The sequence below is a fragment of the Lotus japonicus genome, chromosome 1 (genome assembly GCF_012489685.1).
Source record: "Lotus japonicus ecotype B-129 chromosome 1, LjGifu_v1.2".
Classification (NCBI taxonomy): Eukaryota; Viridiplantae; Streptophyta; class Magnoliopsida; order Fabales; family Fabaceae; genus Lotus; species Lotus japonicus.
Window position 1 is genome coordinate 74,769,194 of NC_080041.1, and position 26,543 is coordinate 74,795,736.

Genomic DNA, 26,543 nt, shown 5'->3' on the forward strand with positions numbered 1-26,543 from the left:
CACGTGATACTCACGTGCTTCCCTCTCTCCTCATACCTCGTTTCTCTCTCCAACTAGACGTCCACGTAAACCTCCTCCATTAAGAAATAAATGGTAGGACTACCGTTGCACACGGCCTACAACGTCGGGGACCATCCATGTAATTAAATTAGGTGGGGGACCAAAATTGTGGCATTGGTAAACGTCGGGGACCAAAGTTGCAATTAAGCCTTTAAAAAATTAGGATTAGAGTTAAGCAAAATAGGAAAATTTGCACCTTTTGTTTATTTTGTTACATTTCAATTAATTTCTTAATTATTAATTATACATGTCTCATTTAAATTTTAATTAACAATGACGTGGATAATGTCAGGGTTTGTCAAACACATAGCCTCCTTCGTTTATGACTAAAATTAGGAATTTGAAAAGCTTCAGGGACTCATATGCAACTTTACTATGATGAGATACTAAATTTGGCCGACCGTTTAGTAAGAGGGACAAAATCATATTTAAACATATATTTAAGTAAATGTGTATTATTAAATATAAAATATTATGTTCTAATTTGTTGAAAGGAAATATATATTATATTAACTATATTTTGAAAGAGGGCTTTGGTCCCTTGCTCGACAACGGAAATTCTTCTTTTTGGTATGATGTTTGGCTTAGCTCAGAGAAACTCTGTCATCATGTTCATATATCTAATACCACCTCGTGGGTGGAGGACATGTTGAACCATGAGACTTGGAATTTGTCTCGCTTGTCCACTTTGAGTCTGATCTAATCCATCAGGAAATTTCGGTTGTTCCTATCCTAGCTTGCCCTACAGTTATGGATGTTATGTGATGGTTGGCAACCCATAATGGGCAATACACATCTATCTCGACTTATGAGGTCATTGCGGGGGTTGGCGATGTACCTTCTAGACCTTGGCAGAGTATCTAGCGTTGTAGAGTTCCAAAAACAAATAGGTTCTTTCTCTGGCTCATTGCAGAGGAAACCCTCCCTACCAATGCCAAGAGACACTTGAATCACCTGAGTTCCAATGTCGCTTGTTCTAGATGCCATGTTAAGATTGAGGATGTAAATCACATATTTTGAGTCTACCTCATGGTTTGTGATTTGTGCTCTCAATTTACATTGACTCTTCTCTCTATTCAAGAGTAGATGTCATTTCAGGTTTGGTTTAGTAAGCTTTTGCATAGCCTTCAAAACATCTTGGTTGTTGTTGTTTTTTGTTGGTTATGGTGTTGGCGAAATGATCATGTGTTGGGTGCTCGATCGTGGAGGCTCTATGTTTTGCGTCAAGTCCTGAATGACGTCGTGTGTTGGAGGAGATGGCCAACTATTTCTCAACCGCAACCACCTGACAACCTGCATACCAGCGTTGCTTCCTTGACAGCAGTTGCGAGCCTGTGTTATATTTTTACAGATGGCCGTTTCAATCTCATCTCTAAAGGAATTAGGTGCAATGCAGTTGTGAGAGATGTTCATGGTAATTAGATTTCCGGAGTGTCAGTTAGCTTTGGGGTTGGAAATGCTTTCCTAGCAGAAGCCTTAGCTATAAAAATTGGTTTGAAGCATGTCTGGGATATGGGCCATAAGGTTATTATGTGTTACTTTGATTGCTCGAATTTAGTTGATACCTTTCACCAAAACTTGGATGTTTCACAGTACTAGGCGATATACTATTATGAGGGTTCGAGCCAGACTTGGTCGAGACTGTGATGCTCACATTGCTTACATTCCGTGGGAGAGAAGCAATGCAGGAGACAAGTTAGCACGACAAGCGAGCAGGGATCACGCTCAATAATGTATTTGGAGACTACCTTCATGTTGTTATTTCGGCCTTGTGCCTCGATGTGCTAGTCTAGTATTTGTTGTTTTTAGTCTTCCTCTTATGAAGAAAATATATTATATTAACTATTAACTTTATATGAACAATTTTTTTTGTTTGCATAGGAAAATTTATATGAATAATTTGATGATAATTGTGTATAATTGAGAATTAATTTTTTTTTGAATGTTAACAAATTTTTTTGAACGATTGGTATATTAATAATTTATTCTTTAGGTGACCATAACTCGATATTAAGAATCTTTCAATACCTTATATGATAATACAAAATGCAGGTAGATTTTAACTTTCTTCAAAAAAAAAATCATTTTGTAACATGAAGATGAATTTTCCAAAGAAATAAATTTGATAACAAAATGTCAAAATCTGAGTGCCTCAAAACGCAAACGCTTTTATTTAGCTCAACCCCACCGGTTCAGATGTTCATGAATGAATGAAGAGGTTGCACCCGAGCTCACCCATCACGTTGCTTGGGCTCAAAGCATCCCATTGCTTAGCAATCAAGTTAGCCTCCATTGCAGACCTTTACACTGCCAACAACATCATAACAGCATACTCAAAATGCTCAGAACTAACGCTTGCTCACCAGTTGTTCGACGAAATGCCCCATAGAGACACCGTGTCGTGGAATGTCATGGTTTCCGGTTATGTAAATGCAGGTTACCTGGAAACTGCGTGGAAACTCCTCGGTGCCATGAGAAGCTCTGGACTCGCACTCAACAACCACACGTTCGGAAGTACTCTCAAAGGGGTTGGCCGAGGTTGCCGCATCGAGCTCGGGCAACAGCTGCATTCTGTAATGCTCAAGATGGGGTTCACTGAGAATGTGTTTTCCGGCAGTGCCCTTCTTGACATGTATGCCAAGTGTGGGAGAGTTGCTGATGCCTTTGCCGTGCTCAGGTCCATGCCGGAACGCAATTATGTGTCGTGGAACGCGCTCATTGCTGGTTATTCGCAGGTTGGTGACCGTGACATGGCGTTTTGGATGCTGAGGTGTATGGAGTTGGAGGGTGTTGGGATTGATGATGGCACGGTGTCTCCCCTTTTGACATTGCTTGATGATGTTGAGTTTTGCAGGTTGGCAATGCAGCTGCATTGTAAGATAGTGAAGCATGGATTGGAGTCCTTTAACACTGTCTGCAATGCCACCATCACGGCTTATTCAGAATGCTGTTCTCTGCAAGATGCTGAGAGAGTATTTGATGGTGCTGTTGCTTATCGTGACCTGGTTACTTGGAATTCTATGCTTGGTGCTTACTTGTTGCATGAGAAAGAAGATCTTGCTTTTAAAGTTTTTATTGATATGCAGCATTTTCTGTTTGAGCCTGATGCTTATACTTACACTGGGATCGCCAGTGCTTGTTCAGCACAAAAGCATAAAAGCCTTGGAAAATCTTTACATGGGTTGGTGATAAAAAGGGGGTTTGAAGATTCTGTGCCGGTTTCAAACGCTTTGATTGCTATGTATCTCAGATTTGATAATAGGTGCATGGAAGATGCATTAAGAATCTTCTTTTCCATGGATGTGAAAGATTGTTGTACTTGGAACTCTGTTTTAGCAGGGTATGCACAAGTTGGTTTGAGTGAAGATGCTTTGAATTTATTCGTACAGATGAGATCTTTGGTCATAGAAATTGACCACTATACCTTTTCAGGTGTGATCAGATCATGTTCAGATTTGGCAACACTTCAGCTAGGTCAACAAGTTCATGTCTTATCACTTAAGGTAGGCTTTGATACCAATAAATATGTTGGCAGTGCATTGATCTTCATGTATTCTAAATGTGGTATCTTAGAAGATGCTAGGAAATCTTTTGAAGCAACTTCCAAAGACAATGCAATTCTTTGGAACTCAATCATCTTTGGGTATGCACAACATGGACAAGGAAACATTGCACTAGACCTCTTTTACTTAATGAGAGAGAAAAAGGTGAAACCCGATCATATAACTTTTGTTGCAGTTCTTACTGCTTGTAGTCATAATGGGCTAGTAGAAGAAGGAAGCTACTTTATGCAGTGTATGGAGTCTGATTATGGTATTGCACCACGAATGGAGCACTATGCTTGTGCAATCGATCTCTATGGTCGGGCTGGGTGTCTAGAGAAGGCAAAAGCTTTGGTTGAAACAATGCCTTTTGAACCTGATGGAATGGTTTTGAAGACATTATTAGGTGCCTGCAGAAGTTGTGGTGATATCGAGTTAGCTAGTCAAGTAGCAAAATCTTTGCTAGAGCTAGAGCCTGAGGAGCACTGCACATATGTTCTGCTCTCAGATATGTACGGGCGTCTGAAGATGTGGGATCAAAAGGCTAGTATAACGAGGCTGATGCGAGAAAGGGGAGTGAAAAAAGTTCCTGGTTGGAGTTGGATAGAAGTGAAAAATAAAGTGCATGCTTTCAATGCTGAAGATCACTCCCACCCACAGTGCGACGAGATATACATACTGCTACAACAATTAAAGGAGGGAACTAAGCTGTTTGATGATTTTGTCAATCAAACGTTGCTACTACAATGTTCAGATAATATAGATGATTATGATGATCAGAAGCTCTTATAATTCTTGTATAGCTGCAATGAGTACATAGAAGAAGACAGGTACCATATGACTAGAGTCAGCAACTTCAGTCTTCAGTTAAGGAAAATTAACATAAAGTCCCTGTGCTTATTCAGGGAGACAAAGCCATTGCAGAGTCTTGAATGGTATTGCCATTTGGTTTCCTAAGTCGTTCTGTAACACATATTTGACCAATTGTCTAAATATGAGATCAAGACCACAACTGCAATCCATGTAGCACTAGAAGATGAAGGAAGTAATTGGGAACAAGAAGTTCCTTGGGATGGGACTTGGGAGTAACATTACTGAACTAGTGGACATATAGTGGGTTTGTATTTGTGCCGTACAACCTTCACACACAGGTAAATTTCGAAGCTACAGTATGAAGATTTTGATAAAACGGAGTCTATCACGACGCCTCCACAAACAGGCGCATAGCATATGAATGACTTGGCAGGGATGGAAGGCTTGGAGTGAATTGTGCAATAGAACTGATTGAGTCAAACAATTCTCCTTGGTTGAATGCTTCAATTTAGAATGGTAAACAAGTTCTGTCGATCAAAGAAAACCTTCCGGGTCATAAAAAAAAATGTTGATCCATCTTGAAAAGGGAAGGCAGAGAATCATCTCAGGATAAATGAGTTATAAAAGCTTCTTGTCTCTTCGCATTGGAACCATGTGGGGAAATTGAAATCGGATCGTATAAAATGAAGTCCATTCCAATGTACTAGTATATAGGTTTAGAACCAGTTTGGTTCTTATGATTCCCTCTTTCCGAGGCAGTTCAATCGAAAAGTTAAGCTCAATCCATGTCTCTTGCCAAGTTTTTCAAACTTTGGTTTATGATATTGGAACTGTGTACCAAATAGACTGTTTGAGTTTATAACCAAAAACATATTCACACATTGAAACCTCTGATTGCATATTCCCATAGTGCAAGACTTTAAGCCAAATTACTTTATTATTCTATTTAGTTGCCTACCCTCAAACCATTCACTGCCTTAAGCCCTACAATTTCTTTGCTAAGCGTTGTAGGGATCTTTTCTGCCACGCGATATCCTAGAAAGCAGAGAGCCTCCAAATTCTCATATCGTGAAAGGCTACAATGTAAAAAAAATTCACTTTGAAAACAACTCCCTCCTAGAGGTCTTGTTGTTGCAAGGAGGAACCATTCTCTCACTCTACTTCTAAGGTTGTGCTTGTGGACTAGGATAATACAACAGTGAAGAGCGAGAGCAAACGTGAATGAAGCTCCAAGCTTTCGTTGGTATGACATTGAGCCAGCCAACTTAAATCCAATCATTGCCTTAGAAGTATAATATGAGACATTTTTTTACTTAATTTAAAATATTTTTTTATAGAATTATTATAATTTAGTTTTGGAATTTTTTGGATGTAAACCATTGCGAGTTAAATTTGATATGCCATACAGACTTCTACCAATGAGTGATTGGTTCAAGTGGTACATTCCCCTTAAGCAAAGTCTCGGATTCAAGTCTTGTGGTTCGAAAAAAATCGTGCTGGAAGAGTAAGTCTCACCATGACGTGAATGTTTCTAACTCAAACATGATTATCTCCGAAGAAATAAACCAATCTTACATTAAAAAAATATTGTCAATCTTAACAACATCGTACAATACAATTCATCTCCAGTGAAGTCATTGGCATCTAGAAGAAGAAAGTACTCAACTGTGCTATGTGAGTGTAGTGTCACACTTCTCAACTCCCGAACACAGAAAATGGCACCCCAAAACGACGTCGTTTCACAGCAACCACCATCTCCAACCCTCAACTGAAATTCCAATTCTCCTCACACAATCTCAAACTCCGAGCTCCACCATGTCCTCCGACGACATCACCCTCGTCTCTGGCCAGAGAATTGAAAACGGTCTCACCTCACCCCTCGTCTTCCAAGACGACTTCAACCCACAGCGCAACCCGGCTCCGAAAACCCGCGAACTCGGCGGCGGGTTCATCGACGACAAGATCTTCACCATCGACCGCGACCGCGACCGCTTTTTCACCACCCCGGGCGCCGAATTCCGCCGCAACGTTTACGCCGACCGCCCCGATGTTCGGAATTGGAGAGGGAACGGAACTCCCAGCAGCGATGAAACCGACGGCGACGAAGACGATGATGAAGATGACGACGACGACGACGATGATGCAGAAGTAGTAAGACTCAAGGGCAATTCCAATGTAATCAATGACGATGGGGTTGCAAATGGGAAAACTCAGCATCATTCCCCTTATGGTATGAGTGAAGATGAAGAAAACTTTGCATTTTCAGCTTATGAACTGTTGCCCATTATTAATTTTTGCCATTTTTGAATTGTAGTTTCTGGTAGAGATTTGTTGGGGAAGGATGGTGAAATTGGGCAGATGGGTGGTGGTGGTGCTGATGGAGATCACCGGCGGCGGGAAAGATTAGGGAAGTCCCAGGGTTCTGTGAGCGTTGCTGAAACTGACTGTGAGGAGTACTATTCTCAGTTTCTTCATGGCACGGAAGGGTCAGCTTCTGTGCAGAAGGCTATGGTGGATGATAATGGTTGTGGGTTTAGTGGAAGAAAGGATGTTATGTTTTCAACTGAGTCAGGGGAGTCTTTGAGGGCCATTCTTTCAGATCCTGTTACGTGAGTGTCTCCTTTTTCTGTTAACTTGAGTCTTCTTTACATACTGAGTTTGGTGCTTGTTGAGCAATATTTGTGATAATGTGGGGAGTTATGGGAGTTTAGTTTTCATAATTTGCTTTTGTTCTTTGTTGTGAAGGTTCTCCAACCATCATTTTGTGTTTGATCAAATCAAATTAGCCAGCCAATGGCATGTAGAATTTCAAACTTTAAAGTATTAGGCACCTATATTGTCATTTTCTCCAGCTTGTTCCTGGAAATCATATACTTCCCTTTAAACTTTTCTTCCCTTTACATTTGTTTGCCAGCTTGGTGTTATTGTCATACAGATAACTGGTTGAATGAGTAATAATTTAATAAAGAAGACACTTCAGTTCTGATCATTTACAAAAACCATGTACTGCAAACTTCTCAAGATTATCCATTAACATCAGTTGTTTCCTCGTGTAAAATACTTTGCCCGCTTGTTGGAGGCAGTTCCTTGTGTTTTTGTATTCTCTTTTAATAAATACAAAAATATGGTGATGCAGAATGAATCCAAATTGGTGTTTTTATTTGCCTTTTCCTTTTTTTGCAAGAATACAATCACATAACTTATTCATGCTTTATAACTAACCTATACTTTTTATATTTGATTGATTTCATCTTATGAAAATACAGAGGAGCTCTTATGGAAGATGCAATGATATTACCATGTGGACATTCATTTGGTGGAGGGGGGATACAACATGTTACTAGAATGGTGCGTTCTAAGCCATCAATTGCCATATTTTCATACTGACCTTTTCTGTGACTAGTAATCTGAAAAATGTTAGTAATAACTATGGAGCGTGTAATTTTCAATCTCTCTTTATGTTATACATGCCTCCAGTCGGTAGAATGGTGGGACTCTCAAAGCTTCTAGAAGTGACTTACTATGAATAAGTTGTTTGCAACAGTTCAAATTTTCCTTTCCGTTTGGAGAATATGGAAAATTATTGAATATTTGAATGTGTTTTGAGTTGATGGGAACTGAATTTTGATTGATTTTGATCAAAAGTTCAAGTAGATGTCTAGAAGAATATATTCAAGTTGATAAACAATTATTGAATGGGACTGGACATTTTATGGAGATTTATTTCAAACTGTTCCTCCTGCTTACTTGTAATAATCAAATTCCACCTATAGTTCTTGAGGATTAATAGATTACCCAGAGAGTTGACTTAGCGTTTAGGGTGAATGTTGATATGGTCATTTCACTCATCTGTATATGTTTTGGTTGTGGATGAGCCCGTAGTAGGCTTGTTGAAGGTTAAAGAGGTCCACATGTTCCTTCCTGTTAAAATTTATCTTTAACCTTGTCTGGTAAGTGGCTGTTGGCTAGCTAGTTTCCACTTAGGTTTCTTGCTATCAAGTTTCAATTTTCAAATGGGAAATACTTTAACCATTCAGGAATTTTCATGTGGTCCTCTAACTAATGTAGTAGTTGTGTGATGCTTTTGCAGAAAGCTTGCTGTACTTGTTCTCAACCCGTATCGGAGGAATCAATATCTCCAAACCTATGTGAGCAGATTTTACTGAAATTCCTAAACATTAAATACTGTCATTTTTGCTCTTTTCATTTCTTGTAAATATTTTATTTTAGGCACTCTTTTATGTATAATTGATTATTTTCTCATTCTTATTTTCCCCAGCTCTGATTTAGATATTAAAAAGGCAAAGACACTTTATAAAAGATACTTCGGAGTGTTTGAGACTATATAAAAAATATACGGTACTAAGTAAAACTTGTTTGTACAGTTCTAATTTTGGCATTTTTATTTTCTTGTGGTGCTGGCTACCTTGATCAGCACTTCAAGCTGCTGTGCAGGCATACCGTCGGGAAGAGGAGTCGCAATTTTACCGGTCATCCAAAAGAAGAAGGGAAAGACTTGATCAGGTGTGTATCTACGTTCCTCAAACATGTTTATACCTTAATAGATTGAGAAAGAGAGATGAAAAGAAAATCAGTAACCACCTAGGCTGCTTAAATTTCATATATTTTACCTTGAAATTGTCCTTTTTTTTTAATATGAAACATATTTTACATAGGACAGGGTGGTTTTGGAGATTCACCTGTTATGGAATCATCAAGGAGCAGAGGTGTTCAGTTTCCATTTGCTGTGATGGACCGGGTTGTCATAAAGGTAGTATGTAAACAGGCTTCAGTTTACTTATAGAAGTATTTTTAGTTTTTACCTTTATTTATAATTCAAAATTATAGAGCAAATAATTAGAAGCATCATGGATCAGGGGAACAAAAGGACACCACCACGCTTTGTAGGGCGTGAAGCTATTGTAACAACACAATGCCTTAATGGATGGTTAGTACCTTTATGAGTTTTTCCTCTAGCAGTTAATATCAAATCTTCGTTGGCCATGTTGAATATGTAATTATCCAGTGGAAGTGAACTTGCTTCAGTTTTTAATAACAGACTTATATCTACAGGTATGTGGTGAAGACATTGGACAATGCAGAGAGTGTAAAATTACAGTATCGCTCCCTTGCTAAGGTTTTGGATGATCCTTCAAAGCCTGCCTCCAGCAAGATGGTACCTAATTGGGTTTAGATCTGCTGCACACCATCATCAGAATCAGGTGTGGCTGCTAATACTTCTTCACCAAGATACCACTAAAATTTCTCTAATTCCACTTTTGTATTTAGAAAACTGTGCTATATGATTATGTAAAAATATATGCTTTCTCATGCTTCGTGTTCGTTGAGAGTGTAATAGCTTAGCAATCACCTTGTAATAGACACAGTAACAGATTTGGAAACAGCTCATCTAAAATGAGTTTTCACTTTTCAAAAGGTGAAAAAGTAAGGGCTAGTTTTTTTTGTGTGGTACAAGCAAGTAAAAAGTGAAAACCAAACCCCCCCTAATGCCTCCTAAAACGAGTTCCTATTGCATCCGCCGCGAGCAAAGGTCCCGGCTTAGGGGGGGGGGTCCTGAACTAGAAGGAAATCCTGGTCCTATTGGGCACCCGCCTTTGCCATGAAGTCCGCACAAGTGTTGCCTTCCCTCGGGGTGTGGATCACCCGGGCCTCCCACTGGCGACGTAAGCTATCTCTGATATTCAAAATCAGCACCGCAAACTCATGAAACCTCGAAGGAAGATTGTTGATCAAAGTAATCGCATGCAGGGAGTCGGAGTAACACACTACCTGTCTATGCGGAGGATGGCTAACAACTCCATATGCAGCACCGAGGAATTCCTCCCAAACCCATAAAAACCAACTAGCCAATCACACCCACCAAACCCAGCAATGTTCTCAGTGCTCCCTTTGCTCTCGTCACAATTAACAGTGATGCCATGCGGTGAGGGAGGAACCCACGACACCTCGCGCAGCAGAGGCACTTCCTGGTTCCTAGTCCAAGCCGCTTGGAAGGCTAGCTTCGTCGGCTGAATTGAGGCCACCACCACGATGTCAGGCATCACACGCCGATCAAAGCAGAATCGGTTGCGCGCCACCCAAATACCCCAAACCCCAGCCAGCGCCGTGAACTCAACATGCTCCACTAGCCCCCCAAACCATTGGATTGAATTCTAACCCGAGAAGCTCCCATGGGTTGCATTCAAGCCTAGACAAAGCCAAATCCTCCTTGCAAAGTAAGGGCTAGTTTGGTTTGCCTATTTCCTATTTCCATTTTAAAAGAACACAGTTAATAAAACCAAAAACATGTTTAGTTGATATTTAGAAAATGTTTATTTGAAAATATTTTCTAAAATATGATCAAAACAAAAAACACAAAAAAGACGTTTTCATTTTTCAAAGCGATTGAAAGTGTGAGGTGAAAAGCGGTAGTGGTGGGGTTGGTGGTGGCGGCGGTGGAAGTGTTAGTGATGGTGGTAAAGGTGGCAACACAACGACACATGTGACGATGGTGGTAGTTGGTAGTGGTGACGTCAGTGCCGGTCAAAATGATTATAAAAATAGGTTTAAATATTCTGGAGGCCCCTGAAATTGTACGTCGTATGAAAATAAGTCATTGAATTTTTTTTCCCGATTCCGGGTCCCTGAAATTGTTTTTTTAATCTAAATAGGTCCCTACGTGTGTTTTAAGCTGAGGTGGCTCTATTTTTGCCTACTCATAGTTTCCACGTGGCCTTTATTAATATTTTTAATTACACATGGATTAATTAATGAAAAATAAACATTTTAACACTAAAATTGACTCCCTAATTCTAATTACCTTTTATCCCTTCCCTTCTCCCCCCTACCTGCTCCCAAGTTACCATTGATGTTTCATCTTCTGCTACAATGCTTCTCCCACCGACTACCGCCACGACCCTCTTATCCCCCACCCCCACCCTCATTTCCTTTCCGCCCTTCCCCTCTCATTGTGACAGCCCAAAAATCAGCCAACTCTGTTTTTCTTGATCTGAACTAGAAATATTGCAGCAAAAACAGTGACAACCACAAAATCAGCCACCTTAGGTTTTATTTCCACTAAAAACGCAGCAAGAGGGAACAAGAACAATAGACCCTCTATCAAAGTCTGGTTCCTAGATCTGTAAATGGGAGAGCGAGATGAGATCGGAACTTTATGAATATGGGTACAACGTGATAAATCTAGAGTTGGAACTGATAATTTCTCCATCAAAGTTCACATCTTTGAACCGACAGAAGCAGATCAACAGTGATGGAGGCGCGACTTGGTGGTTCCGGCGCGTGACGCGATGGCCTTGGCTGAAGATCGTGGTGGCGGTGTGACCCTGAGCACGATGGCAAGGAGTGGATGCACAGCTTCGTTCTTCCCTCCCTTCTTCTTCCCTCTCTTCTCACCTCCGTTCTTTCTCCCCCTTTCTATCTTAGGTTTAGGTTTGATCTGATTTTATCTGTTAGGGATTAGGGATAAAAGGTAATTAGAATTAGGGAGTCAATTTAAGTGTTAATGTTTATTTTTCATTAATTAATCCATGTGTAATTAAAAATATTAATAAAGGCCACGTGGAAACAATGAGTAGGCAAAATTAGAGCCACCTCAGCTTAAAACACGCGTAGGGACTTATTTAGATTAAAAAAAATTCAGGGACCCGAAATCGAAAAAAAATAATTTAGGGACTTATTTTCATACGGGGTATAATTTCAGAGACATTCAGAGTATTTAAGCCTATAAAATAAAATTAATTTTGAAAATTGTACATATCAATTGAAAATAATCATGATAGTTATCTACGCACATGTAAAATTTCCAAATTATGCATGTTTTACAACACTTTATAAATTGAAATTTTCCACGCTTGACGGTACAGTTGTTTTGTTGATGTATGTTGACTATGTTCTATAGTAAAAAAGGATACATGCCGAAGGAAAAACTACCAATAATAAAGACTAGGGGTGAACATAGGTCGGGTAGATCCAATGAACCCGTCCAACTCAATCCGATCAAATAGAAAAAATGCGGGTTGGATCGGGTAATCGGGTTAATCGGATGGATTTTACTACAACCCAACCAAGTTCGGATCGGATTTCGGATTCAGTTCAAATCCATCCAACCCAACCCAGAATCCATACATATAATAATAATTTTTTTATAATTTTACTCATACTTGGAGCGCTAGTGTTGGAGTGATGACTTTTTGAAACTTTGAGACTTAAGTATTTGTAGTTATTTGTCATATTTAAACTTAGAGTATTTGTTCGTAGTTATTTGTTACATGTCTATATATATTATTTGACATGTTGGAGACATCTAATTTCTAAGTGTCATGACATGACCTTTAGTGTTGTTTTTTACTTTTTAGGTACTATTTATGTTAGATTGTTTTATGTCATTTGGTAATGAAATTTTATGTTTTCATGATATTTAGTTATATGTCATTTATGTGATATTATTTCATGCTATTTGGTATAACTTTTTGTGTCATTTTGATGCTATTTAGTATTATAACATATTTAGTATTTTTTATAACTTTTTCTGAATTTATAATAATATTTGCAAGATTTTTTTAATATTTCAGATATATTATTATTTTAATATAGTGACCCAATCAATCCATCCAACCCAATCCGAACTTCGTCCGGTTGGTTCGAATCAGGTCCGAAGAAGAAATTCGTGAAATCTAACCCAACCCAACCCAGACAATTTTAATCGGTTCGAATTTTATTTTGATCAAAATCCATCAAACCCAACTCATGTGCGCCCCTAAAAAAAGACCCAATAACCTATTCATGGCAACGTATCTTGTACCGCGGGAATCAAGGCTAACTAAAGTGATACAAGAGTATCTCGTTATTTTTTCTGCTACAAATCAGCAATAATCATATCAAATCAGTTTCTTCTATTTCAAATCAAATCTCTTTTTATTTCATATGATAATCATATCAGTTTCTTCTATTTCAAATCAAATCTGTTTTTATTTCATATGTGAGATATATAGGAAACGGAAGATACATTCTGTGGCTCACTGTGAACAATCGCTTCTGTTTGATCTCCTCTCAATCGTGAACAAGAATGAAGACTTCTATGTTTGAGAGAATACATCATGGGATGGTTGTATTTTTCTATTGGTTCATCTCACTGTTCTTGCGTTTCATTCCTGTAGTAATTACTACTACTCCTCCTCAGACTCAGAAAGTTCAAAAATCCAAACAAAAACGCAGTATTTCCCAAACTCCAATTTCTTATCCCATTCAAGAAATCTCCTCAGACTCAGACTCAGCTTCCTCCGATGTGAATCCACCGATGATCTCAACTCTTTAGCCTCTCAGCTCGCCTCCGATGTGCTACGCGAAACTGATCCAGAATGTGAAGGCCTTAGCGTCTGTTTTGCCAATGGTGTTTGGGTTGAACAAACCTTTCCTCTTCTCCATTCCTTCAGACAACTGTTGACCACTGATTATAAGGCCACTCTGGCCTCTGTTGATCTCAAGAACAAGGTGAGTGAAATACATACATTTTCTAAGTGCCTTATAATTTTGATTTTGCATTCTCAATTAGAGCTTTTATAGATCCTTCATTGTTATTCTGGCATGATTGATTTTAAATTTGATGATGTTTTAAAGGCTCACGAAGTGGTCAATGAAGTTAATTTGTGGGCTGAAGAAAAGACAAAGGGGCTTATCAAAGACATTCTTCCTTCTGGTTCACTTGGCAGCTTCACAAGGCTCATTTTTGCAAATTCACTGTACTTCAAAGCTGCATGGCAAGAGAGAGACAAGTTTAATGCATCAATGACAAAAGAGGGTGATTTTCACATTCTGAATGGCACATCAGTTAAGGTTCCGTTCATGACAAGCAAGCAGTTCCGGCAGATTCGTGTTTGCGATGGTTTCAAAGTCCTCCAACTTGCTTATGAGTCGGGTCGAGATGAGCGCCAATTCTCTATGTATATTTTCCTTCCGGATGCAAATGATGGGCTGCCAGCTTTGGTTGAGCGAGTGACTTCTGAATCTGGGTTCCTAGAACATCATCTTCCTGATAGAGAAGTGGAAGTACTAGACTTCAGGATTCCAAAATTCAAGTTTTCTTTCGGAGTTGAACTTTCCAATGTACTGAAAGAGATGGGGCTGGTTTTGCCTTTCTCACGTTTCCATGCAGATCTGACAAAAATGGTGGACCGGGACCCTCTTATGAGTGACAAAAACCTATTTGTTTCCAACATAAGACACAAATCTTTCATTTCACTGAATGAAGAAAGCACTGAAGCTGCAGCCGTTACTGAAGAATCAGATGACGATATGGGGTTTTCCTTGAATTATATTTATCCAAAGGTGGTAGATTTTGTAGCTGACCACCCTTTCTTGTTCCTTATTAGAGAAAGTTTGTCTGGAACTGTGTTCTTTATTGGACAGGTGCTCAATCCTCTTCATGAATGAAACGGTACCAGGGCGAGAGAATAAGAGAATTATTAGCAATATCAATATCTGATCTTGTTTTGAAACATTGTTACATTATTTTGGTTTTGGATTTTATCATTGGAACTAATTCACACCCACTGCACTCTGCAGTTTTATTCAAACCAGAAAAACAGGAAACAATGCAACATAGGCCATATCTAGTTTATGTTTTGAATTCAATATAACTAATTAATGTGTAGATGATGGAACAACGATGAACTTGGTGAGACAATCACAATGAAGATAACTCCTTATGCGAAAACTCTAGCACTGTGGCTACAACTTGTATCCATGTATGTTTGATTAATGTGCATTCAGTTCTGATCTAATTTGGTGGTAATAAACCAATGCCAGATGCAGGAGGTATATTTAACTTGATTCAACTTTCAATCTTCCGATCTATAGGCTTTGAATTTCAATTGATTTATGTTATTTTCCCACATGGATCTGTAAGTATGACTTGATTAAAGGACAAAGTGGTGGTTACACGGAACAAAAGGTACCAGAATGTTGGTCATTTTCATAGTTAGGAGTTTTTTTGTTACATCGGAAATTTAAATTACTCCATCCAAGAATTAATCCTTGGATCTTTCTCTTCCAGCCCACACGTCCCCTAGCTTTACCACTTGAGTGATCCTTATTTCTTATCAATGGGAAGAAGTTTCTCAATGGGAAAAGCCAATATGGTATTTCAAAATAATATGAAATGAGCACTTGGTACTTTAAGCCAAAACAAATGAAATAATGAGCTTATGGTATTTTTGCAAAATTAAAAAGAATCTTATGCATTCTGAGTTTGTCATCTATTTTGAGTTTTAAGAATTGAAGACGACATCACTTCACGAAAGATCCTAAATTAACATGTTTAAAATCTGTGTTTTCCCCAAACAGAAGCCTAACACAAACATATACTACAATTGGATCCCTTAATTTCTTTTTTCCTTTTGTCTGTTCGACAAACAATTACATGTCTCTCTAACAAATAACCCAATTCTTACAGAGTCTAGCTTACTTAATACTATATTAACATTTATTTTGATGAATCCCTTAATTCTGATTAGCCAAATGATTAAGAAAACAACAAATAACACTAATTCACTAATAGTCCAGTTTGATAAAATTGATCACTCTATACATTGCAGATCCACAATTTGCTACAATTACAGTGGAGAAATAATTAATATTTTTTTCAAGAAATCTGTACAAAAATTAATATATCTCTAAACAATCAGCAACATGATCATCACTAGTGTTGTTGCCATTGACTCTGCAACAACCAACAATTCTTCAACTGCGATCGTGCGCTTTCCCTGAAACTCTTCACTCGAATCAAACAAAAGTGGGTCGACAATATACCCATTCCTGGACCGGGTCCAGACCCGGCCTGGCTCGTCTTCAGTAAATAACAAACCGGACCGGACCCAACACCTTTCCCTTGAACCACAACCCCCCACACCCTCGTCGTCCTCTCCGTCGACGCCGCCGCCTCCTCCTCATCCAACTCCTCCACGAATATAACCCCCTCCGGCATCGGCGCCTCACCGGCCTCCCACCTCTCCTTCACCGCCGCCCAATCCTCCACCACCACCTTCTTCTCCATCGCCACCGGCGCCCTCTCAGAGAAAACCTGCACCAGCAACGGCGCCTCCCTCAAATTCTTCACAATCTCCCCCACCGAATCCCTCATCCACCGATCCAACCTCTCCTGCGCCTCAACCGCATCCTTCGCACCTCTCTCCCGCTTCCTCGAGCTCACAAGGCTCCCCTGTCCCCTCACCCTCACCGTCGCCGCCGATAACCTCCCCTTCCTCACCACCGATCGGGGATTCTTCCCGCCAACCACGATTAAAGAAGGCGGTAATGCGCGGGTGAGATTGCAATTGCACCTCTTCTGCATTCCGATTTCGCGGTTGCTTCCGCCGCACGCGATTCTGAGAGATGACGCCGCCATCTGAGGAGATGGCACATAGAAGAAAGCTCGAAACTCGAGACGAAGGATTTGGTTCGATGATTCGGATGAAGATGAATGAGATGAGAGAAGCTTATCAAATAAAAATAAGAAGAAGAGAATGATAGTTATTGGTAAGTAACGCGTTCAAAATCGAGGGCGGTAATGTGCGGTTTACTCTGACTTGGACGCTATCTTTTCTCACGTGGATTGTTCCAACTTACAACAATCATTGTTTTAATAACCAACTGGTTTGTTTCTATGCGGGTGAGTTTTATTTGTATATGATGAAGATGCGGTAATCAACCAATGATTTGTGTTTTTGTGGAGACTTGATTTGGATGAACGGTTTTGAAGCGAGGGTGCATGGGGTTAAGTTAGAGTGCGTTGCAGTGGAATTTGATTTTGTTGGGAACGTGGATTTATGGGTATGCCACGAGCCACACACGCGACGCGCGTAAGCAGAAGTGAGGAGCGCGGGGAAAGTGCATGGACTGCGAAGGCGGGCATAGAGGGTCCGTTCGATTTTGTAAAGCTTGGCTTACAGAGGGCCACGTGGATGACACGTAGGAATAGGATTTCCACGTCAGTATTTCACGGTTTTGAAAAAAATGTGGAAATTGTGTCAAGTTTACGGCCAACACAATTATTGTGTTGCATGTTGGTACTTGGTAGGCGTGTTTTTCTAAAATTTCTTGTGACTAGCTAGACAATATATAACTGCGAATCAGCATGTGGTTAAATAATTGCTTCCGGACGATTTTTTTGTGTGAGTGCTTGATCTAATGTGATTCATGTGACTGTTTTGAATTTAAAAGTTTTCCCACAAGCTGCAAAGAAAATCTATATACTTTAGAAAAGAGGAAGGTTATGAGCCCCACCTCCATGATTTGGCACTCCAAGAATTACTCTTAACCACCCCCTCTTTACAGGACAAGTGTCACCTTATGATTGTTTTGGACCAAAATACTAGAAGCCCAATTTTATTTCAATTTTTTAATGGAGCCCCATTATTCAAAGAATGATGATTTAGTTTTTATAGTTTTATGACCCCTAATTAATTGCATGGAAAATTCGAATTATGTGTAAGAATGGAAAATTTGAATCCGTTCAAATATACATTTAATGCTAATTACATTGTAAAAACAACAATCAGCTATTTTCATGCTTAAGCGTAATTTTCTATAAATACTCTAATTTTTTAAATACTGTATTATTTCAAAAAAATTCGAATACCTCCCCTAATTAATTGCATTCCCTATTTTCCTTTAATAGGGAACCAGATTGAGTAGTTCACGCAAGGCATTTGGTGCATTTAATTGGTGTTATTACTGTTTACAAAAAAGTCAATAAATTGGTTTCAATACTCTTACAAAAAGTCAAGAATTAAAATCAGTTTGAATACTCTTAAAGGTTAGCAAAATCAGCGATTAAAGTAGTCAACAAATTGGTTTTAATACTCTCACAAAGTCAAGAATTCTAATGAAAGGTTTACATGAAAGGTTTGCATCTACACATTAATTTGATATTTTTCGTTCCACCATGAACCGTCATTTTAAAGGGCCTTGCGTTTATTCGTTACAAAAAAGTCAAGAATGAAGATGAAGCTTTGATTACGCATATTTCAAATAAACATTAGTCGTTATTTTTTTTTCCTTTTTAAGATGAATATACCAGTAACCCTAATTCTCAAATTCCTATATAAACACCTCATGGTATTCTTCAACTTCATCATTTATTTCCACCAACTATTAGCTTTGAAATAAACTGTGTTCTAATGGCAATCGACGACCTCGCCATCATCGATGCCTCCAAAGAGAACTGGTCTATTGTTGCAAAGGTGAACTGTTTGTGGCTTAGTCCGAGCTTATATGGATCCAAGCTTCCATTTTCCATGGACATGATTCTTATGGATGACAAGGTAAATCACTTTTTCACATAAACACCATGTTTTACGTTCTTTTGCTTATACTATAAATTGCTTATGTTCTCCTTTTATTGAATTTCAGGGTGTTAAGATTCATGCTTCGGTTAGGAAGACTCTGATATACCGATTCCAATCTTTGCTAAGTGAAGGACATGTATATCAGATTTCGTTCTTTGGTGTTGGTGAAAGCGGTCGTGATTTCCGACCAACCTCACATCCATTCAAGATCAACTTTGATATTCATACATCTATGCGCTTGCCGCTTGGTTCCCAACAAGGCCATCAACTTAAGCCCGTACAATTTTGTGCCAATATCTGATATAATGTTCAAGGATCTTGATACGTCTTTTCTTATTGGTATATACTCTTTTTGTACCTTTTGATTTTTAAATTACTGTTCTGGGTTTTGGATTAATGTTTCTAAGATTTTGCATATGTGATTGGAATTCTCACTGGTGCAAGTGCTGAACAAGAATTCGAAAAAGATGGTGGGAAGCAGAAAAGAATTACTATTGAACTTGACCAAGATGGGTACACCCAATGTTCAAAGCTTATTCAAATTTTATACATCTTTAATTATTAAGTTTTTACGGTTTTATAATTTCTCATGCGTCTTAATAGGGCTCGGGTTGAATGCACCTTTTTTGGAAAGTATGTTGATGAGGTCGTTGGTTATCTTGGATCTGTTGATGCAACCAATGCTGTTGTTGTTGTGAGTTGTGTCAAAGTAAAGCCCTTTAAAGGTATTTTAAAGTTTCATCTGGTGTCAAATAATTAAAGTGCAGTGACAATTTTTTTGAAAACATTCATAATTTTTATGTTACAGGTAAGACAAGTCTCCAAAATGTTTATGGAGCTACAAAGGTTCTTTTTAATCCTCTCATAGAAGAAGCTGCCCCCCACACATACTTTTGTGGCTTCAACCTCAACACAAAATTAAAAAAATTGAGGATATAGACAAACATGTTTCTGCAGAGCTTCCTGATCCTAAAGTTTATCCAAATTTATACAAGGCAGTATCATCATACATGATGCATGGTCCATGTGGTGTTGTTGACCCTAAGTCAGTTTGCATGGTCGATGGAAAGTGTTCTAAACACTTTTAAAAAAAAATTCAAAATTGCACAACAGTTGATGATGATGGTTATCCAATTTATAAAAGAAGAAGAACTGGGATTACAATTTTGAAGAAAGGAGTTCCTCTCGATAATGGTTTTGTTGTTCCTTATAACCCGGTCTTGCTTATGCGCTATCAAGGACACATCAATGTTGAGTACTGCAATAAGTCGAATGCTATGAAATATAACAAAGGACTTGATAGAGTCAATGTTCAGATATCCAATGGTGGTACCAGTGCTGACAAATCTGAACAACAAGATGAAATCAAACAATATTATGATTGCAGGTAATTTTCCGAGTCACAAATATGTTTTACTCTAGAAATTAATTGAGGTATTTTTTGTTTATTCTTGCATTGAATGCATAAGTTCCTCCAATAAGTGTGCATGAAAAAAAATTAAGTCAGTGTTTAAAACCATTTTAAGATGAAAACATTAAATTTCGTAAGCTAATGTAGTGGAAAAAAATGGTAATTTCGTTTTATTCCTTAAGACTCTGATTTTTCCTTTCTTATATTTAGTCATTAAGAAAGAATAATAATTTAATGTCTAAGAAGAATTTATACAGATTAGTTCCTTAATTTGTGGATCTTAAGGAGTCAATTTATTTTCACTTTAATATCAAAAAATCATTCCATTTATGGTGATGTCTTAAATGTTTGTCAAATGTAAATTCCTATTTTAAGAATGAAAACAAACAGTATTGATTTTTTTTCCATTATTAGAAATATGTGTGGTTGGTTTTACTTGATAAAAAAACATAATTTAAAAATAAAAGGAACCCGTCAACTAAGGAGTGAATATTTAAGTTTAAAAAGGTAATTTTTTTTGAAAACAAGTACATTATTAGCAGGTACCTAAAATGCAGCTACCATATAAGTGAGTTTATGATTAATATCATTTGAATTTTTTAACTCTTGAAATTAAATGCAGGTACCTCTTTTTTACTCCATGTGAAGCCGCGTGGAGAACATTCAAATATGATATTCATGATAGATGGCCTCCAGTGTTGAGATTAGGATTTCATCTTCCAAACCAACAAAGTGTTTTATTCAAAGAGAATGACGATTTGGAAGTTGTGAAGGAAAACTCAACTAAAAAGGGCACTCAATTCTTGGCATGGATGGATGCCAACAAGAAGTACCAGGAGGGGAGAAATCTCACATATGCAGAATTTCCTTCCAAGTTTGTGTACAACAAAAAATCAACAATATGGCTTCCTAGGAAAAGAGGCATTTCTCTTGGTCGATTGCAATTTATTGCTCCTGGGATGGGAGAAAATTACTACGTGCGTGTTTTATTAAATAGGCAAAAAGGTTGTGACAGTTTTAAAAGCATAAGAACTATAAAGGGTGTTGTTTATCCCACATTCCGCAATGCATGCGAAGCGATGGGATTACTGGAGGATGACCGGAAGTATGTTGATGGAATTTCAATTGCAAGTGAACTTGGTTCCAGATCTCAGCTAAGGAAATTATTTACCAGAATGCTGATGACAAACTTGATTTCCAGGCCACAAGAAGTTTGGAGAAAGTCTTGGACTCTTTTAAGTGATGGGATTTTATATGACAGAAGAAACGCACTCAACATTCCAGGTATTTCATCAATATTAATTTTTTGGCCATAATTAGTAATATTTTCTTTTTTATCCCTAAAGAATTAGCATGCATTTATTTTTTGACATGTATAATTGTCCACTGCTATTACTATTTCTTTCCATATGTTAAGTAAACCAAATAGTATTTACCGTATTTAGAAAATTATGCAGCAATCTAAGAAATGTACTATCATAATTTTTACACATGCTAAAATGTAGAAATTACATACTGTGGATACCCCTTTTTGTCCGGGCTTAATCTTTTAAATTAAGAAATATTAATAACTTAATTAGGCATATAGAATTAGAATGATTAAGTGAGTTGATTTATTTTGATTCCATGATGTCAATAATAAAAAAAGGGGGCTTTACCAAACTCAAAAAAAGAGTGTGTTTCATTTATGGGCTTGGCCCATTTTATGCAATCAACCATAAAAAAAAAAAAGAGAGAGAAAAGAAAAAAGAAATCAGCAATGGTCCATGAACCCCACCTTAAGGCAAGTGATCCTCCTATAAGTACCAGGTGATAACATTTCCCCCAACTACCTAAGGATGGAAGGCACTAAACTTGATAATATAAAAACTGTCTGATAAAAGGGAAGAAGCAAGGGAACGTGAGTGCTGGTGGTGTTTGTAGCTTTGTCAAAGGTACTTTCCCCCTCCTCATCACTATACTATGTAATTATTTTACAATGCCATGGTTACTTAGGCCTCTCAAACGATTATAAGTTTTTCTTTACTGTCCTGTTTCAGTTCTTGCTCCTTACTTTCATTTTACTGCCCGGGAATTTGGTTTGGCACCCCACCTATTGGGTTTCGCACCCCACTTTATTAAAAACGGGAATTTAAATTCCGATTTTAATACGAAAAAAACGGAAATTAAAAAACCGTTATGTATTTTAGCATATGTGGCACATTTTCAACCGTTCATTGCATATAAAAAACCAATCGGAATTTTAAATTCCGTTTTGAAAACGGAAATTAAATTTCCGTATTGAATACATGGGGTGCCAAACCCAATAGGTGGGGTGCCAAACCCAAATCCCGAATGAAACTAAAATAACTTCTGTACAGAGAAAAGTAATACACTCATCTAATGAAAACTAAAAAAGAACTAGATGAACATCTACATAAATAAATAAAAAGGAACAACAGAGGATTATTCAGGGAACATAGACAAGAATGAAGGCTCATCCCTCATGCCCTCACTAGTCACCGCCAGAGGATGGTGGCTTAGTGTCGTGGCGGTTCATTTTCGAGCCACCTCCACTCACCCTCGCCGGAGCACCACCGAGAGGTGGCGGCTTTGACGTCGTGGTGGTGTTGAAGCTTCAATCCACTTCATCCTTGCCATAATCACCACCGGATAGGCTAGATTCAGCGTCATGGTGCTCTCCCTTGAAGACCCGAGCTGCTCCCACCGGACCGCCGCCGAAGTGCGGCGTTTTTCGGTGTTGTAGCGGCCCTTATCAACCTCGACGAGCCCCCGCCATGGCTGCGGCCTCGGCGTCGTCATCCCGGCGCCGGCCACGCGCGCACAAGAGAAGGTCGGCGGCGCTAGGGTTTCAGAGGAAGAAGAATGTGAAAGAAGAGAAACAGAACAGAACCTGAACGAAACAGAGAAAGAGAGAGCGTACAAAAGGAAAGAAATGCAACTGGTTTGAAAAGGGATGGGGTTTATTCCCCTTTATGTCTTTTTTTCCTTTTATTATTAAATATATGTAACCCTGATTGTGTTACGGGCCATTGGCCCATCTTCCTTGCTTTTCTTTTTTAAAATTCTTTCTTTAATTTTCTTATATCTGAATCTTCTTTTTTGCTGGTCTGTTTGTCCTTTTTTTTTTGTTGGGCTCTTTATAACACTTTTATTTTCTATATCTTATGGGCCTTATTTTTAATCATGATTCAGTTTCTTTTTGGTACCACACATGAACCTGATTTCTTTTAATTATCAAAATGTAAGTACCAATTATTACTAGATCTCTCTCTAACTATTTATTTACTTAAGAAAATCCAAAAATATATTTTCTTCAATGTTGTTAATAATCTATCTATAAGTTGCTAAGGATCAAACCTTTTTGCAAATAAAAAAATCAAAAGAAACAAACCATTAACTTTTCTCAAAATGAATTGATCATTTGAAAACTAAAAAATATCATAATCAACTCATGTTTTTCTACCAAGAACTACGTAGCCTTGATTTTCTCTGTTGATAGAGAATACGTAGGCCCGGGGTCATTCCCGCCAGGCACTCCAAACAAAAATCTAAATTTTGTTCTTCTTTGTAGAATAATCTTTTCATTACACTAGCAACTTGTAAATATTCTTTTTTTAAAAAAATAAAATACAAGACATTTTCTTAAGGGTAAAATAAATGATTTAGAAAGCTAAGAAATCTTGCATAATTGACCATAGGTAACCGTTTCTTAACGGACGTTGTAGGGCGTTAACACCTCCCTATACGTAACCGACTCCCGAATCTAGATTTGGTTTCTTTTATTATTTGGGTTCTCTGATGTTCTCCCTAAAAACATTAGTGGCGACTCTTCTGATACATTGATTAAGTTTTAGCGCGCCGTCCCGCCGCGACCCCGGTTGCGACACATACCATATCTATTTTCTTATTTTTATGGAGATACTTTTTTCTTATACTCAAATTAACCTATAATTAGTTTTCCCAATAAAAAAAAAACAAAGACTTCCCTACCAAACTCACTATTATTTGTTGCACGTTAAAAAAAATATCAAAAAAAACTATATCAGAGCTTCTATTATCTAAATAAATATGTCAAGTTTTTATAAAAATACTTTTTCACATGAGTATCACGTTAAAACTACTACTATTTTATAAAAATAATCCTAATTTGACATTATCAAAATATGGTGAGTGTGATTAGAAGGAAAAATTAAAGTTGTGTAAATGTATTTTCTTTCTCAAAATAAAAAAAATCAATATTTCTCATTTAATTTAATTTTCTAATTTAATTTATTTGCCTTATTTCATTTAATTTCCTTCAGATCTTTGTATAGAGGATGAAGAATTACATAACTTATGTATGATTGAGATTGAAAAAATATTGCAAGGCAATGGAAGGTCACTTAAGGAATTTCCATGTTTACCATACCCAAAATTTTCAGAAATTCATAATTTTGAAATTTTCTTTATCTCATGTTGGACTGTATTTGGCAAGGCCTGTCTTTAGTCACGGGCAGCTATATGTTGCACTTTCTAGAGTTAAATCTAGAAAAGGGTTGAAGATGATTATCATAGATGATAAAGGAGTTGTATCTAACACTACACGCAATGTAGTGTATCAAGAAGTCTTCGATAATATTTGACATGTAAGTGTTTATTTATCTTACAATTAATTTCAATTTAAATGGTAGAAATAGGAAAACTGATATGGTTATTCTCTTTATTGTTTTACAGCATAAAAAGATATCAAGCAATTTATTGATCATCTAATTTGAAGGTGTAATGACTTTTCTATAAGGTTAGTTTACCACTTTCAAATTATACACAGTTTATATTTGTATTAGTTACTGATTATTACACTAATAATTTTTTCTTCCTTTCTAGGTTCTATAGCACAAATATGCTTGATTGACAACAAGCTCGGTTATGAAGTCTTTATCATTAATCATGGACTACAATTTCGAATAAGGGTTCATGTTGCTGTCATTGTTATGTTTATCTTATTTCAATTTTCATGTAATGCATTACTTAAAAACGTGGTTTTTATTACTATTCAAGTGTTGACACTGTGAGGTATCTACAACCTCATCAAATAAATATATTTACTGTGGTCAATTCATCTACATGTTTGTAACATATGTTCGGTTCCATATCTTTTATACTTACTGAAAAGAGTCTAAACTAAGTTAAAACACATTACTACTAATTTATTTTTACAATAAATTTAACCGTCGTGCAACGCACGAGTAAAGAACACTAGTGATTTAGAGAAATTACTCTCCTTGCTCTTGAGTTTTTTTTTTGTTACAAGAGGAAGAGTAGCTAAACGTATCCAAGAAGATAGAAGTAGCAGCTAATGACGATATGTCGTATTATTCTTATCCCGATCAACATGCTTCACATTACAACTTTCAAACTATGTAATTAAATTCATTACCCTTCTGATGTTGTCGCGGTCCCAGAACGTGCTAACGTCGCTCCGAGAACCTTGCTATTGACTGTTTGATAGCAGTTTTAGTTTTCAATTTTTAAAACAGTTTTCATAAACAATTCTTAAAAACAGTTTTCAGAAGAAGAAAACAGTTTGAATGACATGTTTTTGAACATTTAAGAGCAAGGTCTTACCTGTTTTGGTTTTTTAGTTTTAAAAACTGAAAATAAGAACTGTTTTCAAAAACTGTTTTTGAAAACAGGTCTTACCAAACAAGTTTTCAGTTTTTAAAAACTGAAAACTGTTTTGGAAACAGATATCAAACAGGCCCTAAGTCATCTCTTTTTAAATTTTACACGGGTTCATTAAATACAAATGATTTCTTATTGATATCTTATTCTCTCCTTATGATATTATCATTATTCATATATAGTTTTAAAAATACTAAAGTGTTTAAAATGAGTTAATATTGATGGTTATAAAGAAAGAAATTACTATGGAACTTATTCATGCTCATTTAAAATGAAATGTACTAAATTGTAATATATATATATATATATCTTAGAATGGTTATGATAAATTTTAACATAAGAGCGGATGGAAGAGTTCACATCTCTCAAATTTTTATTTTAAATCTTTTTTAAATTAAAATTTGATGGTTCTAATTAAGTAGTTGTGTAAATTTTTTAACACGGTCAACGGATGCTAATTAAGCTCTTTACATTAATTATATATTATACGGTGTAACAAATATTCACTATAAAGATAGATTAATAATGTCTATCATTTCTTAACTTTTTTTTGTTGTTCGGAAAGTAAGCAACAACAACCAAACATCATTAGAACAAACTCTAGGGCAAGAACCTAACAAAAGTTGTATGGTGAGCTAATCGCTTTTCTAAAGTTCTACCGTCACCGAAGTTGACCCAAAGATATGTTTC

General features: G+C 37.3%; 5 protein-coding genes across 11 annotated transcripts; 4 read left to right on the plus strand and 1 right to left on the minus strand.

Annotated features, from left to right (window-relative positions):
* The first annotated feature begins 2,108 nt into the window (after positions 1-2,108).
* On the plus strand, positions 2,109-5,499 carry LOC130710049 (putative pentatricopeptide repeat-containing protein At3g25970). The gene has a single exon (XM_057559206.1). The coding sequence runs from the start codon at positions 2,271-2,273 to the stop codon at positions 4,392-4,394; it is 2,124 nt and encodes a 707-aa protein (XP_057415189.1). The 5' UTR covers positions 2,109-2,270; the 3' UTR covers positions 4,395-5,499.
* A 549-nt stretch (positions 5,500-6,048) lies between these two features.
* LOC130710061 (U-box domain-containing protein 62-like) lies at positions 6,049-9,860 on the plus strand. Of its 4 annotated transcripts, none has more exons than XR_009010285.1 (8): positions 6,049-6,645; positions 6,730-7,024; positions 7,682-7,763; positions 8,506-8,563; positions 8,851-8,939; positions 9,092-9,186; positions 9,293-9,363; positions 9,489-9,556. XR_009010285.1 is itself a non-coding variant. In XM_057559216.1 (8 exons), exons 1-8 carry the CDS (start codon positions 6,231-6,233, stop codon positions 9,607-9,609), a joined length of 1,221 nt encoding a protein of 406 aa, XP_057415199.1. In that variant the 5' UTR covers positions 6,051-6,230; the 3' UTR covers positions 9,610-9,860. The 4 variants fall into 4 exon arrangements, 3 of the variants coding, with proteins under 3 accessions (XP_057415214.1, XP_057415206.1, XP_057415199.1); XM_057559216.1 differs by having other exon boundaries at positions 6,051-6,645; positions 9,097-9,186; positions 9,489-9,860; XM_057559231.1 differs by lacking the exon at positions 9,489-9,556 and having other exon boundaries at positions 9,264-9,353.
* A 2,584-nt stretch (positions 9,861-12,444) lies between these two features.
* LOC130746160 (serpin-ZX-like) lies at positions 12,445-14,909 on the plus strand. The gene is made up of 3 exons (XM_057598711.1): positions 12,445-12,460; positions 13,522-13,925; positions 14,052-14,909. The coding sequence occupies exons 1-3, from the start codon at positions 12,445-12,447 to the stop codon at positions 14,862-14,864; spliced, it is 1,233 nt and encodes a 410-aa protein (XP_057454694.1). The 3' UTR covers positions 14,865-14,909.
* A 1,086-nt stretch (positions 14,910-15,995) lies between these two features.
* Positions 15,996-17,056, minus strand: LOC130710085 (uncharacterized). The gene has a single exon (XM_057559242.1). It carries the CDS (start codon positions 16,834-16,836, stop codon positions 16,132-16,134), a length of 705 nt encoding a protein of 234 aa, XP_057415225.1. The 5' UTR covers positions 16,837-17,056; the 3' UTR covers positions 15,996-16,131.
* A 2,101-nt stretch (positions 17,057-19,157) lies between these two features.
* LOC130710093 (uncharacterized) lies at positions 19,158-25,313 on the plus strand. 4 transcript variants are annotated; one of them, XR_009010291.1, is made up of 7 exons: positions 19,158-19,291; positions 19,382-19,503; positions 19,587-20,165; positions 20,812-22,123; positions 24,667-24,817; positions 24,906-24,969; positions 25,056-25,313. XR_009010291.1 is itself a non-coding variant. In XM_057559252.1 (4 exons), exons 3-4 carry the CDS (start codon positions 20,005-20,007, stop codon positions 21,503-21,505), a joined length of 855 nt encoding a protein of 284 aa, XP_057415235.1. In that variant the 5' UTR covers positions 19,158-19,291; positions 19,382-19,503; positions 19,587-20,004; the 3' UTR covers positions 21,506-22,382. The 4 variants fall into 4 exon arrangements, 1 of the variants encoding a protein (XP_057415235.1); XR_009010294.1 differs by having other exon boundaries at positions 24,679-24,817; XR_009010290.1 differs by lacking the exons at positions 24,667-24,817; positions 24,906-24,969; positions 25,056-25,313 and adding an exon at positions 24,494-24,660.
* Positions 25,314-26,543: the final 1,230 nt, after the last annotated feature.

Excerpts from the sequence above, each read along its gene's own strand:
- LOC130710049 (XM_057559206.1), top strand. The coding sequence starts at position 2,271 with ATGAAGAGGTTGCACCCGAGCTCACCCATCACGTTGCTTGGGCTCAAA.
- LOC130710061 (XM_057559216.1), top strand. The coding sequence starts at position 6,231 with ATGTCCTCCGACGACATCACCCTCGTCTCTGGCCAGAGAATTGAAAAC. Across the intron at positions 6,646-6,729 it reads TCAGCATCATTCCCCTTATG|TTTCTGGTAGAGATTTGTTG; the intron begins GTATGAGTGAAG and ends TTTGAATTGTAG. Across the intron at positions 7,025-7,681 it reads ATTCTTTCAGATCCTGTTAC|AGGAGCTCTTATGGAAGATG; the intron begins GTGAGTGTCTCC and ends ATGAAAATACAG.
- LOC130746160 (XM_057598711.1), top strand. Across the intron at positions 13,926-14,051 it reads CTGTTGATCTCAAGAACAAG|GCTCACGAAGTGGTCAATGA; the intron begins GTGAGTGAAATA and ends GATGTTTTAAAG.
- LOC130710085 (XM_057559242.1), bottom strand. The coding sequence starts at position 16,836 with ATGGCGGCGTCATCTCTCAGAATCGCGTGCGGCGGAAGCAACCGCGAA.
- LOC130710093 (XM_057559252.1), top strand. The coding sequence starts at position 20,005 with ATGCGCTATCAAGGACACATCAATGTTGAGTACTGCAATAAGTCGAAT. Across the intron at positions 20,166-20,811 it reads AAACAATATTATGATTGCAG|GTACCTCTTTTTTACTCCAT; the intron begins GTAATTTTCCGA and ends AATTAAATGCAG.